Below are 16,169 nucleotides of genomic sequence, written 5' to 3' on the forward strand. Positions count from 1 at the left end.
AGGGCCTGGCACATAGTAAGCGCTCCATAAATCTTTAGTGAGTGAGTGAGTGAATGAATGAGTGGATGGGTGAATGAATGGATGGATGAAACAATGCAGGAGATTCCCCACCTCCTGCTCTTCCACTGGTGACTGCCGGTGATTATTTGGTCTACATCAGTGCTATGCAACAGAAATACAATGCAAGCTGCAAACTTGAGACACACATGCAGTTTCAGTGTTCCAGTAGCCACATCAGTAAAAAAGAAACAGGCAAAATTAATTTTAACAGTATGTTCTATTGAGCCCAATAGACCCGAAATACTATCATTTTAACATGTAATCACTATAAAGTTATTAACGCGGTATTTTACGTTCGTTTTTTTTTTCACTCAAAGTGCTGGGAATCAGTGTGTACTGATTGCACTCAGGGCCCAGCTCAGCGCTCACTCGCCGCATTGCAAGGGCCCAGTGGCCCACATGTGACCAGTGGCTCCCGTATTGGACGGCGCAGGGTTAGAGGGTCTTGAACGGGACATTCTGCACCCATTCTGCACCTGTTCAGGTATTCTAGAGGCACCATGGACAGCACCTGGCTGGGCCCAGAGTGGTTCTCCTAACTGGGATGTTCTGTCTCTTGTTTCCCGGCATATAAAGCACACCCCACACCCTACCTTCTGCCCCTTCCCTTCCTTGAAATTCAGGTCTCTGAAACAACCTGCCCGACCAGGCCTCCCTCCCTTCCTTCCATTCTCGTAGCTTGGCCCCCGAGTCCCCATCCCCGGACAGCAGTGCCACGTCGGCTCAGAAGCAGCCCCCCAGCAGCCGCGTGTCCTCCGTGTCCTCCCAAACGGAGGCCACCTCTGCTGGGGACCAGCACGACTGCTCCAAGGACCAGCAGAGCACCAGCGTGGACCGATCCAGCACGGACCTGGAATCCACTGACGGGATGGAGGGGCCGCCCCCACCGGACGCCTGCCCCGCAAAGAGGGTGGACGACTTCTCCTTTATCCATGTAAGTCAGTCGTTGGGAGCACACGCTGGAAACAGTCATTTCTTCTCAAAGGGACGTTCTAGCATCTCCCGATGAATTACCCCTTTCCCTGGTAGAATCTGTGTGCCAGGGCCCCCTGTGGTGGGTGCAGAGGGCACAGTCTGAGATGGGACTGAGGTCTACATGAGGCTTGTACCTGCCACACACCAGCTGTGTGTCTTGGGGCAACTGTCTTCACCTCTCTGAACCTCGGCTTCCTTATCCACCTGTAACCAGTACAGTGGGCTCCACAGCTCTGAATGCAATCACATGTGTACAAATTAATACTGAGCTGAGCCCTCACCTGTTAGGTGAACAGGCCATCCGGCCTCTCACCCCTGGCGGATGGGAGGTGTCTGCCTGAGGTCTGCAAATCTAGGCGTGCAGCCTGGACTTCGCTCAGACCGCTTCTGCTGGGGGTTCTTACCAAGGCCTTGCCAAGTGGGACCATGTCCCTGGAGCCAGGGAATCTAAGTCTGTCTGTAAAGGGGAGCCTCCTCAGGCGTGGGCAGCCCTCAGAACTCAGCTCTTCTGGGGCCCACGGAGAGCCACCCCACAGGACGCTAGCCACCCAGGTCCAACTGCCTCCTACCCAGCCCCTTCTAGACCTGCAGGGGTCAGGCAGATTGTCCTTTTCAATCCTTGAGACACAGGGGTCTTATTATTCTCCTTCCCTGACAATAGGGCTACCTGCCCACCCTCCTGAGGATGCAACATCTAAATGATGCAAAATCCAAAACGGACCCTGTCTCCTCAGTGAAGCCTCACGTCCACATTCTTAGAGATGGCTACACAGGTGCCCCCAGAGAAGGACCATCACTGCTTTGGGTGTGGGGCTTCCTTTAGGGCCTCAAATGGGATTCTCCTTCCTAAATATGGTCAAGGTCTCTCTCTGGCATCTCTAAATAAGGGCAGAAATGGGGAAAGGCACACACTCAGTCTCCATTGGGGCACCCCACTATATAAACATGCACAGGGTGCAGATTGTCAGGATTTAGTTAGGTGATTTATTCAGTTATTCATCCAACAACCATTTATTGAGCTCCAGCTATGTCCCAAGCATTGCTCCAGCTTACATGCCCATACGATGTCACTGTGCCATAGCATAATTCTCCTGATTTACCTTCTGGAACACTAAGCCCAAGAGGCAAAATCCCTGCCCCATTTTTATTTTATTTTATTTTTTTTAACTTATCCTTTCACATAACCAGAGACAACACTATTTTTTTTTTTTTAACATTTTTAAAAAAAATTTTGGCCACACTGAGCAGCTTGCAGGATCTCAGTTCCCCGACAGGGACTGAAGCTGGGCCATGGCAGTGAAAGTGCCAAACCCTAACCACTAGACCACCAGGAACTCCCTCATTTTTGCTGATTAGGGAACAGAAGTGGCCACTGAGTGATTGAAATGCCAGTGTCCCTAAGCACAGGTCCAGCCAATTATTTAACACCGAGGTCTCCCACAGGCAGTGTTTGGAGGCTGAAAGGGGAGGCGAGACACTAGGGAAGGACTCAGCTTCTGCACCAGCCTGAGGCTGCAAGGGTGGCCCTGGGGAATGGAACCACGCCCCCTTCAGCAGCCCCTGCGTTGCTGTGGCTCCCTCCTGCTTTCTCTGAGTCTGAGAAACCCGCTCTATTTAGTAGCGACCGGAGATATATGCTGTCCTCTTGAGGACGGCGGACCCTTTATGATTTCCATCTCTCCCCCACTTCCACCAGCCCCACACAAATCCCCCCACTGGACAGCATCGCAGCCAGTTTGGGAAACAGCTGTGCAGATATCAGCCCCCTCCTCCCGCCCCCAATAGGGTGTCTGTCACTTACCAACTCTGGGAAATGAGTCACTGAAATTAGCTCATTATCGCTAACTTAAAAGGCCCTGGGTGACAGAATTTCTCCAAAGTGGACTTGAGAGGAAGAATCCAACGTTTCATGCCAGGACCTGAGCTGGCCAGGAAGAGAGAAGCCCATCGTAGGAATAGCTCTCGGCTATGAGCCTGGGTCAGGTGCTGCTGGAACCAGGACTTTCCATGCCTGGGCTCCCTGAATTCTCTCAATCACCCTAGCAAGGGGATACTATTATCATTCCGTTTTTACAAATAGGGCCACCCAAGCTCAGAGAGGGTAAGTCCCCTGCTCTGAGGTCACACAGCTGGCATTTGAACTGAGCGGGATTTGAAGCCCAAGCTCCGAGCTCTTCACCACTATCTCCTTGGAGATCACTGAGCCAGAGGCTGCCCCAACTTCTTGCTGGGCCTACCCAGGTGGTCTGCCCCCAGCCCTTTCAGCACAAAAGGTGGTGATGTTGGAAACCATCACTGACCCTCCACCCGCCTCTGCTCAGAGTGTGATGCTTGAAAACAAATGCCTGGTACTTAGTAGGCTGCTCCACCGGCTCCCACCTGCACCTGAATTACTGTGGGTAGAGGAAGGACCACACTGAGAACCTCTCAGCTCGTGGACCCTGTGTGGAATAAGGTTGTTGTCAGGATTTAGTTAGATGATGTGTTCAGTTATTCATTCAACAAACAAACAAACATGTATTGAGCTCCTGTTAGGTACTGCTCTAGCTTACCTGCTCAGATGATGTCACCAGGAGGGGAAAGCCATTTCCATTATGTGCCCACTGTGTTCCAGGCACTGTGTGGGGCGCTCAAGGTTTATTTGATTCTTGGAATCAGCCTACATGCTATATTTCACAGAGAAAGTAGGCTTAGAGTGTTCCAGTCCTACTGAAATGCGGAAATGCTGGCCCGAGTACCACCTAAATAGCATTGTGTATCGACGCAGCTATGCACACGTCCCTTGGGTGATGCCCCCATTTAATGTTTCCCATGCTTTTTTCCCCCTCTTCTTCCCTGCCACTCCCACAGCAAACCTCAGTCCTCGACTCAAGTGCCCTAAAGACCCGGGTGCAGCTCAGCAAGAGAAGCCGCCGCCGGGCTCCCATCTCCCACTCCCTCCGGCGCAGCCGAGTCAGCGAGTCGGAGAGCAGGTCTCCTTTGGAGGAGGAGGCCAACAGCACGTGGATGTTCAAGGACTCCACAGGTATGCCCCCTTTCCTCCACAGGTAGCACATTGGATAGCAGGAAGGATTTAGGTTAAACCCTGGAAGAGCTTTCTGACTTTGAAGGCTGTGGGATATTAGAACACAATAACATAGGAAACTGTGGTTTCTTATTACACCAAGCTTATTAGAAACTAGGTAAAACATTTTTTTGCGGATGATATATTAATTGGGGCTCCACAGGTTACAAGGAACTGAGACAACTTAATAGGATTTCACTATTTATGCTGTTATCCTTGTTAAATTCACCCTTATCCTCTCTTCAGGTTTGTTTGCTGGTCTTTTTCTAGATTCTCAAGTTGAAAGATCAGTTCATTTATTGTCAGTCTTTTTGGGTTTCTAATAAATTATTTAAGGCTATGCATTTTCCTCTAAGGACTTCTTTGGCCACATTCCGTGTCAAACCTTGAGCTGAATCCTAAAGAACAGATAGGAATTAGCCAGGGGAGGGTATTCCAGATGGAAATATCAACAGGATCAAAGGGGCAGAGGTGTGGAAAGAACATTCCATGGGTGTGGCGGGGGCAGGGGCAGGTCGTCTCTCTAAGCGGTTCAGTGTTTCCCAAGCCAGAAATAGCAGGAATCAAGCTAGAAAGGCAGGGCCAGTTCGTGGAGAGTTGTAATTCCTTGCTAAGGAGTTAGACTTGATCTGTGGATGGAGAGCCATGGAAGAGTTTTAAGGAGAAGCAAAATCTCAGAATGGAGGCTGCCAGTGACTTTAGTACCCTTTTCTTTGCAACAGAGGAGAAATCCCCCAGGAAGGAAGAGTCAGATGAGGAGGAGAAGACACCCAGAGCTGAGAGGACGCCCATCAGCCGACCCCAGAGGATGCCCGTGTTTCCAGGCATGGACCCGGCAGCGCTGAAGGTACCAGACTTCATGCCCAGAGCTATGCTTACCTGTGGCAGCAAAACAGACAGGCCCATGTTTCTCACCCTCCTCCCTCCTTCCTTCCCTCTCGCCTTCCTTGCATCCCTCCCTTCCTCCCTTCCTGTCTTCCTCCCTCTCTGTCTAATTTTTGAAATAGTTGAAGATTCATGAGACGTTGAAAAACTAGTATGAGAGACTTCCCGTGTACCCCCTCCTCACCCAGCTTCCCCCAGTGCTAAAGCATCCCGTGGCCATGGTACATTATCAAGACCAGGACATCGGCCTTGGCCCGGTGCTATGAACAATACTACTGATTTATTTGGATTTCTCCAGTAATCCTGTGTTTCTGAATCTCCGCTTTCTTCCTCCAGCCCCCACACCGGCTGCTCAGTTTAGTCTTCCAGCTAAGCCTCCATGTGCTCATCTGTAAAAGGGGTTAAAAGTCCACCTTAGGCATCAGGCCCAGTGCTGGATGTCTGGGAAACAGGAGTGAACTAGCCCAGGCTTCTGTTCTTGAGGAATCTGGTGTGCTAGGGGTGGGAGGCACATAAAATGATTATTTTGATTCCAAACAATGTGAGAAGTCAGCACTGGAACCACATTAATCTGTCTTAAATAGCACCGCAATCCCAGTTGGACTGTGGAATCCTGAGGGCAGGGCTGGGCTGTCTCCCCACCCTCAGCTCCACCGAGCATCTCACAGGTCCTGGGAGGCAGCGGTACTTAATGCAAGCGAGAGAGGGGCCTCTTTTATCCCCAGGCACCATGTGCTTGCAAACTCGTCTTATGTCCCCAGCAACCCTAAAGAAGGTAGCTCTTTACTCCCATTTTACTGAAGAAGAAATCAAGACAAAGAAGCCTAGGTTGTTTGTGGAATTTCTCAACCCCACACTCCGTGTGGCCAGGGAGCCTCCTGTTAGGGGCTGTGAACTTGCCATTCCTTCAGTAGATGGCAGCTTTGCTTTTCATGTCATTTCTGGCAAGAATAAAAAGTTGATAAACAGCGGATGCATACTTGCCCCTGTAATTCATTTTACAGGCCTTCAAAACATGAATGTCTTGCAGCAACTGTCCTGGGCCAGAGGTTTTCTGACTTCTTTTTTGAAGCATCGGAACAAAGGCTGCCTTACAGGGCAGCCTAACACAGGGAGCAGAGAAAGGCCCTGCTTACAGGAGGGAGCAGAGGCCCTAGGGAGGCTGCCAGGCTTTTTCTCGAAAGAGCCCTGGAGTTGGAATTGGGCAGACCTAGGACGAATCCTAGTTGTTGAAACCCATGTGACTTTGGGCCAACTGCTCAACCTTTGACCTTTAGGCTACTCCTCTATAAAATAGAGAAAGCCAGTCTCCACCCTGGAAACGTGTGTCATGTAACTTACGCCTGGTGGAGTCCAGACGCTGGATGCCCAGCGCACAGAAGCTGCAGGGCCGACGACGGTGATGACCACTATTGCTGGGGGCTCCGCCAGCACTGACTTGGAGACAGATGCCACCTGCCACCATCATACCCCCCCGCAGCCCCCAAAGGAATTCTGGGCACACCATTCCAAGCCATCCCATTCCCTGCGTGCCCTCCAAAAATGGTGGGAATCCACCCTGCCTTTTCCCTGTGCAAATCTGGTAGTCAGAAACGTCACTTACTCATATTCACAGGAGCAAAGAGCTTAAAAGAGCCGGACCTCAGCTGTAAGATGCATCTCTTGTCTCCATCTCGGGGTTCTCAGGAAACTAAAGGAGATGGAGCGTCCTGTGATGAAGACACCACACATGGTGGCTTTTCAGCCAAAGATAATGTGATTGTGTGGATTTTTCATGGTTGTTTGATCCCAGTGGTCAAGGGTGGCCTCTTGGACTACAAGCCTGACCTCTGATTTTTCTTGGCCTCCACGGTCAGGCAGCATCTCCCCCACCCCTGAGTCTGCTGTCTGAGTCTGTTCAGATTCTGGGAGCCCTGCTGTCTCCATGCAGTGACAGTGCCGTAGGATGGGACCCTTCCCCAGACCAAGGGCAGGTTACAGACTCCACCCCTGTCTTCCCTCCCCAGGCTCAGCTGCACAAGAGGCCAGAGATGGACAGTCCCAGCGATACCCCCAGCTGGGCCCCCCAGCCCAAGACCCCCAAGTCCCCATTCCAGCCTGGGGTGCTGGGCAGTCGTGTGCTGCCCTCCAGCGTGGAGAAGGACGAGAGGTGAGAGTGTTGCTAACACATGAAAGTTAGGGATTATTCATGATACGGTTATTGTAATAGAAGAGCTATGATGGAGCAGGGGTTGGCCAACTACAGCCCACAGGTCCAATTCAGCCCACTGTCTGTGTTTGTAAATAAAGTTTTATTGGCACACAGCCATCATTTAAGGATTGTCTGCGGCTGCTTTCCTGATGCAACTGCAGACCTGACACATTGACACAGACACCCTATAACCTGCAAAGTCAAAAATACTTACTATCTGACCCCGGTGATAGAGGAAGGCGGGAGAAGAGTTCAGAACCCAGACTTGAGGAGGAAGGGTGTGGAAAAGGCTTCCAAGAGGAGGGGATGCCCGAGCTGGGTCATGGCAGACAAAAGAGGTGGCCGAAGTCACAGCACATGCAAAGGTCCAGAGGCCTGGTAGAACTGGGCGCTGTAGGCTGTTCATGTTATTGGAGCACAGAGTGGGCTGTGGGGAGCAGGAAAGCAAGAGGATGAGAGGGAGAGACAGGCTGAGGCAGAGATGGTACCTCTCTTGCTCTGCGGATGCCAGAATTGCTCTGGAGTCAGCTGAGGGCACCAGTGTTTCTCCAGGGCTGGAGGGACCCCCAGACCAGGAGGCCTGGTTTTGAGCCTCCACCATCAGGCAAGCCTTGCTTGGGGTACTCAGACCCCTGTCTGCCCAGGGGACCTCTCCTTCCTCACAGACCCCCACCCCACCCCCAGCCAGGTCAGCAATGTCCCTGAGCCATCCAGGACTGTGGAGTCAGGAGCTTTCTCTGAGATCAACAGAAGTCAGGTGTTGTGTGTACATGTGTTTGATTATAAAAGTAGTACATGCTCACCTTAGAAATTGTAGAAAATATAAAATGAGTATAAAGCAGGGAAGAAAATCACCCACGATCTGATACCCCGCCCCCCCGCCAGAAGACTACCATAGTGACGTTTGGGCCTTTCTCCTTCCATTCTTTTTAAATGTAGTCGAGATTACAACATACAACATACATAGCTTCTTTTCCGGTTACATGTTTCATGTGACGATTCTCCCATAGCCATTAAAGTCTTCATAAGTATGATTTCTTTTTCTTTAAAAAATTTTCAGATGTTTTTGTTTGACTTCACTGTTCTTGTTAAAATGAAGTGTTCTCATTACAAGCCATTCTGAGAAACAGAGAAAAATACGTAAAGAAGAAAGTAAAAAATAAGACACTCGAAAATGTTATCATTTGGATGGTGATGACTCAAGTGTACTCACTTTGAGAAAATTCATTGAGCTGTGCGCTTGTGATCTGAGTGAGTTCTGGATGTGTGTTCTTCAATTTTAAAAAAAGTTAAAACAAATCGTACCTCCCGCAAATAATTATTGTTATTATTCAGTAAACATAAGATCGATCGATCTATCTATCTATCTATCTATCTATCTATCTATCTATCTATCTATCTATCTATCTATCTATCATGTCTTACAGGCATTGTTTTACTCAGGGTTCTCCAAAGAAACATAACAATAGTATGTATACACAGGGAGAGAGAGAGAGAGAGAAGGATTTATTTTAAGGAATTGGTTTTCACGTTTGTGGACGCTGACAAGTCCAAATTCTGCAGGGTGGACAGGCAGGCTGGAGACCTGGGGAGGAGCTGGTGTTGCAGTTCAAGTGCCAAAGGCAGTATCTTGGCAGAATTCCCTCTTCTTCTGGGGAGGTTGGTCTTTTTCAATTAAGGCCTTCGACTGATTGGATGAGGCCCACCCGTGTTATGGAGGGTAATCTGCTTTATTCAGAGACAACTGGTTTAAAGATTAATCTCATCTAAAAAATAAAATAAAATACCTTCACAGAAATAACTAGTATAATGTTTGACCAAACAGCTGGGCACTGTGGCCTAGCCAAGTTGACACACAGAATTAACCCTTATGGGCATGTACCTGGGTAGAGAGATGGAAGGATGAATGGATATTTGGGTGGCAAATGGATGGATGGAAATAATTTTACGTAAGCATGACTTTCTGCTGCAGATTATTTCACAGAATGGATGTACCATGATTTGTCTAACATTCTTCATTTTGGAGCACTTTGGTTAATTCCTGTTTCAATCATGTCGACGTGGGCATCTTTGCTGCCTGCGAATGTGGCTCAGCCCCCACCCACATGCGGCAGGAGAATTGGGTCCCTCAGGGAGTCCTCGGTCAGGCTCACACTTGACTCCCACTGCCTTTGCGGTTTCAGATCGGAAGAGCCCTCTCCCCAGTGGCTAAAGGAGCTGAAATCCAAGAAGAGGCAAAGCTTGTATGAAAATCAAGCTTGAGCAGGTATGAGGGGCTCTGGAGGGGAGACCCGGACAGAGCCTCCAATCCGAGGAGCAGGGAACTTGGGCCGGGAGGCAAAGGCTCAGAGACTTGGGACACTGTACCCTGGAAAAGAGAAGGGAAAACGTGGTTGAGGGTGTTTTGGGTTCCCGTAAAGAGGGTGGCAATGATCTGCTTCTTCTTAGCGAAAAAAAAAAACACAGTTGGACGGCCTGGGGTGGGTGGAAAGGGCATGGACTCTGGTCTCATGCCCTTGGCCAGCCCTTCTCACTGCATCTCAGGCCCCCTTTATAAATTGAACGGGCAGGACAGCTTAGTCTGAAATGTCCCCAATTTCTACATTCCTATACAACCTGTATAATTAAAAATTAATTTGAAAAAAAGAAAGAAATTAAAAAATCGAACGATTAGATATGCCCTACTGTGGGCCTCAAATGATTTAACTTCTTGAACTTTAGTTTGCCCATCTGTAAAATGGGGTAGCAGCGCCCGTGTTGCTGAGCGGTCCAGAGGGCTCCCTGAGAATGGACCGGAAGTCCCTGGGGGAGGAACACGTGGCTCTTGCTCCGTCAGAGTCAGCGCTGCTCTGAGCAGCACAGGAGACCCACCACCCCTTCTCCACAAACCTGCAATCCAGAAAGCTCTCAAAACAAAGCATCTCCATCCCTCATTTAGTGACAAAACCTGACCTGCATGGATAAAATACTATTTAGACTCTGTTTTCCCCATTTTATATGAATATCCATACATAATACTGCAAGCATATTATGTGCTTAATTATGGGGGTGTTGCATAATGTACGTATGTATTATATGTTACATAATATTTACATATAAGCATATATATGTCTGTATATATGTATCTAATAAACTCAAAATTTCTAAATTCCCCAGTAAATCTGTGCTCTAGGATTTCGGATAAGGGATCAGAGCCTGTGTTTATTTGGTGCTCAGTGCTGCACCCACGATATCTCAGTTAAGCTTCCGGCCATCCATTTGAGGACACCGATGCTGGCACCCTGACCTGACCCTAAATTTCACGTTCATTCCATCAGATCCAGCCGCCCGCCGCCTTCCCCATCCCACCCCTCAAAATAATTTTTTAAAAAAAAAGTCGTCTTTCCTGGCTTGTAGCTTGTGGGGTGGCCGTCTTGGGGAGCACCAGAAAAGTGTTTAGGGCTCGATGATGGGGAGAAATGGCGTCTCACGTTCCCCCTGCTGACACCAGGACTGTCCCTTCCTCTCCAGACAGGGGGCACTGCCACGTCTAATGAACAAGCCTTAACTGTCAGTACCCGAAGACGAGGTCCCGCTGCTGCCGTTGCTTCCTGCACACACCTGGGCCCTTCCGGTCGGTCGGTCTGTCGGGTGGAGAAGGCTGCGCAAGGCCCCCCCCTCACCGCAGGCTCTCCCGGACGGATCGGGGCACGTGCTCCGTCTCCCCAGACAGCACTTCAGGCTGGGAAAGAAGCCAGGCGGCCCAGAAATGTCCATGCTGGTGGTTTTGTTTTGTTTTGTTTAATGTAAAAATGTGCATTTCTACCCATTTTAAACCCCTGCAGCAGCTCCAGGAACATGGATGTAAGGCTGGACCGTCTCCCCTGGGTTCTGAGTCGTGAAAGCGTCTCTTCCCCCCGACCCCCACCCAGGGCTGGTCTTTTTTTGAAAGGACATTTCCAAGGAAGATGAAACCATACATTTCCTGCTGTAACTGTGGTTCCAGCAGTACCACCGGGTTGGGGGCTTTGATTGCTCCTTTGGCGAATTCCTTCTCCCTCTCGAAGAATCAGCGGTTCTGATCTTTAAACACACCCACCCTCATTCTTTCAAGTGTATTTATCCTCTCAGTGGGGCTGTGTGCAGAGCTTGCCTGTTCCATTGTACATCACGTTTTGTTTGCTTTAGAAGGCGATAAAGCAATAATCCAGCCAACTTTCTTTGAATTTTGATATGTATATATGTTTTTATGTTAAAGAACAGGAGGAGAGGCGTGTGAATAGTTTGCTTGAAGTATCCAATCATCTCAGGTTATCTTATCCCTACCCCAAGCTTTTTAAAAATTCTGATTGTCACCCTGGTGTACATTTTCCTGGTTCCTATTCATTCGAGCTCTGATTTCTGTAGGGTGACCTTTGTCCCTTGGCCTCAAGGTTCAAAAAACTGCAGCCCAAATGGCAGTGCCTTTCCCTCCCAAACATCAGACCCACCCAAGAGGCTTTTTCTCCAAAGTCCCTTTCTGAACATGACCTGAGCTGCTGGCATAAAAGATCCATTCCCAGTTGGTCTCAGGACAAACGATGAATGAGAGGTCCTTTTTGTTTCTTCTCACCTCTTCTTTCTACCCAACCTCCCCCCAATTCTACCTGACCAGGTGCTTTTTCTAGGTCCAAATGCAGGAAGGGAGGGTCTTGCTGAAAGCCCTTCTCTGGAGGGGAGTCCCTCCGACCCCCAGCCCAGGAACTCTGGACAGACTTGCTAGACGCTAGGTAACCAAGTATAGGCTTGCCTTGCCTCTTTTTTTCTTGGCAACTCTAAGCTCATTCCCAGGAATCTCCAAGACCTCTGGGGTCTCCAGTCATGTCTACTCTGTCATTTTTTTTGGAAATCCTCCACACCAGCCTCCTCCACCTCTTAAGCCCAAGGCTCCAGCAGTCATCCCAGAGATAGCCGGCCCACCGCCGTGTCTGGAGTTGCCATAAACTTTGTGCCAACCTTGCCCGGGAGATGCCCGTGTGTGAGAGAGTTGCTTGGGCAGTTCACAGGGCGGCCTGTGATTGCTGAGGGGCACTGGGGCTGAGCTTCTTAATGGATCTTTGCTCAGCAATGGACTTCCCAAGAGGTGAAAGTCTCTCCTAATAAATCCATTCTTTGCAAATGGTGTCAAAACCTGCTTCCCTTCTCCCTGGCCACCCCTCCTTCAGTCTCTATTTGTCTCCTCAGATCTTCTTCCTCCCTTATCTCCCTTTACCACCTCTTCCCTCTCTTGGATATGGCAGGATGGAGACCAATCCCGTCTCTGCAGGTTAAGACAAACACCAGGGCCCGAGAGGGGTTGTGGTTCAGCACCATGGACAGTGACCAAAGTGGGGGTGAGAGGCCCTCCCTCCCTGAGTCCTGTTGGCTGAGCTTCGGCTACTGGATGGGCGGTTGTTGGAGCCTGTCACCCGGGCAACCTTGTGCATCTGGAAACCTCATGCATGTGTGTCTGGAGATTTGGTCCTGCTTGATCATAGTTTGTATTCTCTTCATTCCCTGAGTTTGCGGTCAGTCCGTTCTCTCTGGCCATTTGGGGATTTAATCCTTTCAGGAACTGCTTCAGTTGATTTTTCTTTCTTACTCTTTAAAGATCCAGTTCATGTTTTATTTCAATTTTGCTGTAGTGTCCAGGTCAGTAGGTCCTCTTTAAAAGACACTCCTAGTGTGCTTTGACCCTGATGTCTTTTCTCGGCTGCTGTCTTTCTTTGCCTTTCTCGAGGTGGGAAGGCCCCCTGGTACCATCTTAGGCTGTAGGAAGCGACTTGCTCTGTTCAGTCAGTATAGCGCTACTCACCATGCAGAACTCTCAGTTTTGAATTAGTCACGTTTCATCCCATGCATACCCGACAGGAAAGCAAAACACTTGTAAACAAGATTGACCTGGAGGTCTTCTACCTAACCTCCCACACCTGGATTGGAAATAAAAATCCATGTAATTCCTTGGTGATGAGGACATATAGAGTCCACCCCTTGAAACTGACTACAGCAGCCTCATCCCCTCACCGTTGAGCAGACAGTCACAGTGGGTCAGGAGCAGCCTACTCAGGGCAGGCTCCCGTGACCTCTGGCTCCCGCTATGATCAGTACAATGAAGTTTGCAGCAACTGATGCTTAAAGCCTTTGCAGATAGCCAGGCAAATGGGTTATTTATTTCTCCTCTTTCTAAACCAGGTGAGCTCTTGGGGGCTAAGCAAGGGGTTGTATGCTAGTTTCTTGAGTTTGCCTGGAGCCACCTTTGGAAATCTGTCTCCTTTTAAACTAACTTAATATGCCTTAATCATTTGTATGCAATCAGGTCACCCGCCCTCATCCAGCCCTCCTCCCCTGGGCCTTTGGCTTTCTTTAAATGAGAGTTTTATACGGAATGCATCAAAAATAAGATGGATAGATAGGTGATTTTTTAAAGTATCTTCTCTCTCACTCTCTCTCTCCCCCTCCATCCCCCCACACCCCCTTTGCACATCAGCATTTTGAGAGCTGGCCTTTTGATAAGTCCATATCTTTCTCCCCTCCAGTAGATCCCCTTCTTCATGGTCTCTTGCCTAATGTAACAGAAGCCTTTGGCCTGTAAAATTCCATGGCGAGGCCTCAAAAAGCAGTGTTGTGGAGAATCTCTCAGTACCACCAGAGAAGCTCCAGTGGAAGAGAAGCCTCACTAAACTCCAGTGGAGTTTAGGATGTTGGGGGCTTTGAGTGATGCTGGCCGGACGGCCTCATGTCGTCGGGATTCGGGGAAAGGACAATCAGATGGGGAGGTTTTGCAGGGGACAAGCAAAGTCACGTGCTTTCAGACGAATGTGTTTTCCCTTGTGCTTCCCAGGAAGAAGTGAGGCCAACTCTAGGTATCGGAATAGAGGTGAGCCTGAGGTCTTCAACCTTAGAGGCTGTGCAGGGGATTTGGAAAAACCTTAGGCATGATTTCCCTGAAGGAGACCTCAGCTGCTCCCACCTGGCGCTGACAGCTGCCTTGTCCATTTACATTTTTCATCACGATACCCCCAGACTGCCCCAGGAGCTAGGCGTCATTACAAAGCTAAAAACCCACAGATGTGTCATTGGATCACCTCCAAAACAAAATGCTTGCTTAAAGGTGACGTGGGCCTGCATGGAAGACAGCGTCCCACCCAAGGAGAGGACTCTCAAGCCAGCCCCTCCCTCTCTCCTCCTCCATCCCTGTGGTCCCTCCCACACAGCCCTGTCCCTTAATACAGGAAGCTAGATGATGGTTGTCTTTGTGTAAACTAGCATTTCAGGGTGAGGTCTGCAGGGAGGTGGGGGAAAAGCTCTATCCACCGGGAATTGCGCCCCCTCCAATTTATGCCGTGGCGAGTCACTACAGTAATGGAGAATCCTTCTATAGCCTCTGACTGTGCCTTTCCTCCTCCAACATGTGATAATATAGGAAAGCAAAAAAAAGAGCCCCATGGCATTGTGATTCCATGGGGTAGGAGGGAGCCACTTAAGGGAGAGCGGACCTGCCCCACATCTGGAAGGGGGTCCACCTTGGGCCCCACCCCCTTAGGGAGTGATGGATCTGAGCCCTGTGCTGAGAAGCTGCCAGGAGTTACCCTGTTGGAATTCTGGGCAAGTCGGGGGTCTGGAAACATAGAACCGCATAGAAAACCAGTAGGCATGAATGTGCTGGGTCTTGGTCTGTATCTCCTTTGGCCCCCATCACCCCTCTAGAGATTTCTTTCTTTTGTCTAGGTTGGTTCCTGCAGGGAGGGGGCCAGAAAGCCAGGTTCCTGGAAAGTCAGCCTGAGATTTCCAGCAAGGTAACCTCTCAGCCGCTCCCTGTTGCCCTCCCAGAATCTCCTTAAACAGTCACCCTCACAGCTGGCACCACACCATCTCCTCCCATGAATCAGCCTGGCACTGTTTTAGCAATCTCCGGTGGCGTCACGCCTGCTAAAAAAAAAAAAACGTGATGCCGTTGTCTAAAGAATGATCTCATTCCACATAGCCTTATAGATCCTGTAAATACGGGGCTCATAAAAGTCATCTGTTGTGTTACTGAAGATATTTTGTACTGTGTCGTTTCCTAAATCATACCAACATCCTACAAGTCCTGCACTTCCCAGACGATTATGATCCTCAAAATGCTTTGTAAGGTGGAGGGGGGAGTGGAAATATATATACATACGCTATGTATTTTCCTAACCTTTCTTCTGGGTCCCTTCCTCCGATATTTGAGTCACGATCGAAAAGGAACTCGAGTCCTGTGTGCAGGAAAGTTGAAGCGTCCGGCCAGTTGGTGTCCTTGCAGTTGCCTTATGAATTCACAGGCTCCAGGAGTTCTGAACAGAAGGTGGTCGACCGGCACTTTATCCAGTCCCAGAAATGATCTCTAATCGTGTGACTGAGAATTCATCTAGAAAAACCTATATTTTTAACATCAAAACAAACGGGGCTTCCCGGACCTCACAGAGTATTGGATGTCTACCAGTGCTTTTCTATTTTGTAACTGTAAAGAGGTTTCATACGCACAGCAGAGCAGTTGGGAATCTGGTCGACTGCCCTAAAACAAAAATGACCTTTGCATGTACAAAGACGTTGCATTCAGACTCTGAAAACAGCAAATAAAGCTTTGACGCGAGCTGCACTGGAGACGTCAGCGTGTCGGTGTGTGAATGAATGGGCTCCCCCATGCATGCATGCCTGTCCCCAGCTGAGTCAGTCTCTCCGCTGTGCTGAGCTGGGGGGCCAGACAGCGGGAGGGCGCAGCAGGGGTCCTGGGAAAGGGGGCCGATGGAGACAAAGCAGGATCTCCATTCGACGTGGGGTTGGGTCCTCATTCGGCCTCCTCCTGGCTGTGGGGTATCTCTGAACCCTCACAGTTCTGCGGAATGGGGGTGGTGACAGCGATAACAGTGGGCAAAAGTTAAAGGCAGTGGCTCTCAGCTGGGTGGATTGTGTCCCCCGCACGACATCTGGCAATGACAGGAGATGTTGTTTTAGTTATCACAAGGAGGGAAG

General features: G+C 49.6%; 1 protein-coding gene across 7 annotated transcripts in view; it reads left to right on the forward strand.

Moving 5' to 3' along the window:
• The window catches only part of KIAA1671, a 187,016-nt gene extending 171,221 nt beyond the window's left edge, over window positions 1-15,795 (forward strand). For 4 of the 7 annotated variants that reach the window (XM_082417367.1, XM_082417371.1, XM_082417368.1 and 1 more), the window contains 6 exons: window positions 739-994; window positions 3,886-4,060; window positions 4,822-4,946; window positions 6,991-7,133; window positions 9,359-9,441; window positions 10,686-15,795. In XM_082417367.1, coding sequence (XP_082273493.1) covers window positions 739-994; window positions 3,886-4,060; window positions 4,822-4,946; window positions 6,991-7,133; window positions 9,359-9,437 — 778 coding nt within the window. In that variant the 3' untranslated portion in view covers window positions 9,438-9,441; window positions 10,686-15,795. Of the gene's footprint in view, window positions 1-738; window positions 995-3,885; window positions 4,061-4,821; window positions 4,947-6,990; window positions 7,134-9,358; window positions 9,442-9,896; window positions 10,538-10,685 lie in introns of those variants that run through there. The other 3 variants (XM_082417370.1, XM_082417369.1, XR_014251839.1) reach the window with 3 other exon arrangements.
• Window positions 15,796-16,169: the final 374 nt, after the last annotated feature.

The sequence above is a fragment of the Balaenoptera physalus genome (genome assembly GCF_965194825.1).
Source record: "Balaenoptera physalus genome assembly, chromosome: 12".
NCBI lineage: Eukaryota > Metazoa > Chordata > Mammalia > Artiodactyla > Balaenopteridae > Balaenoptera > Balaenoptera physalus.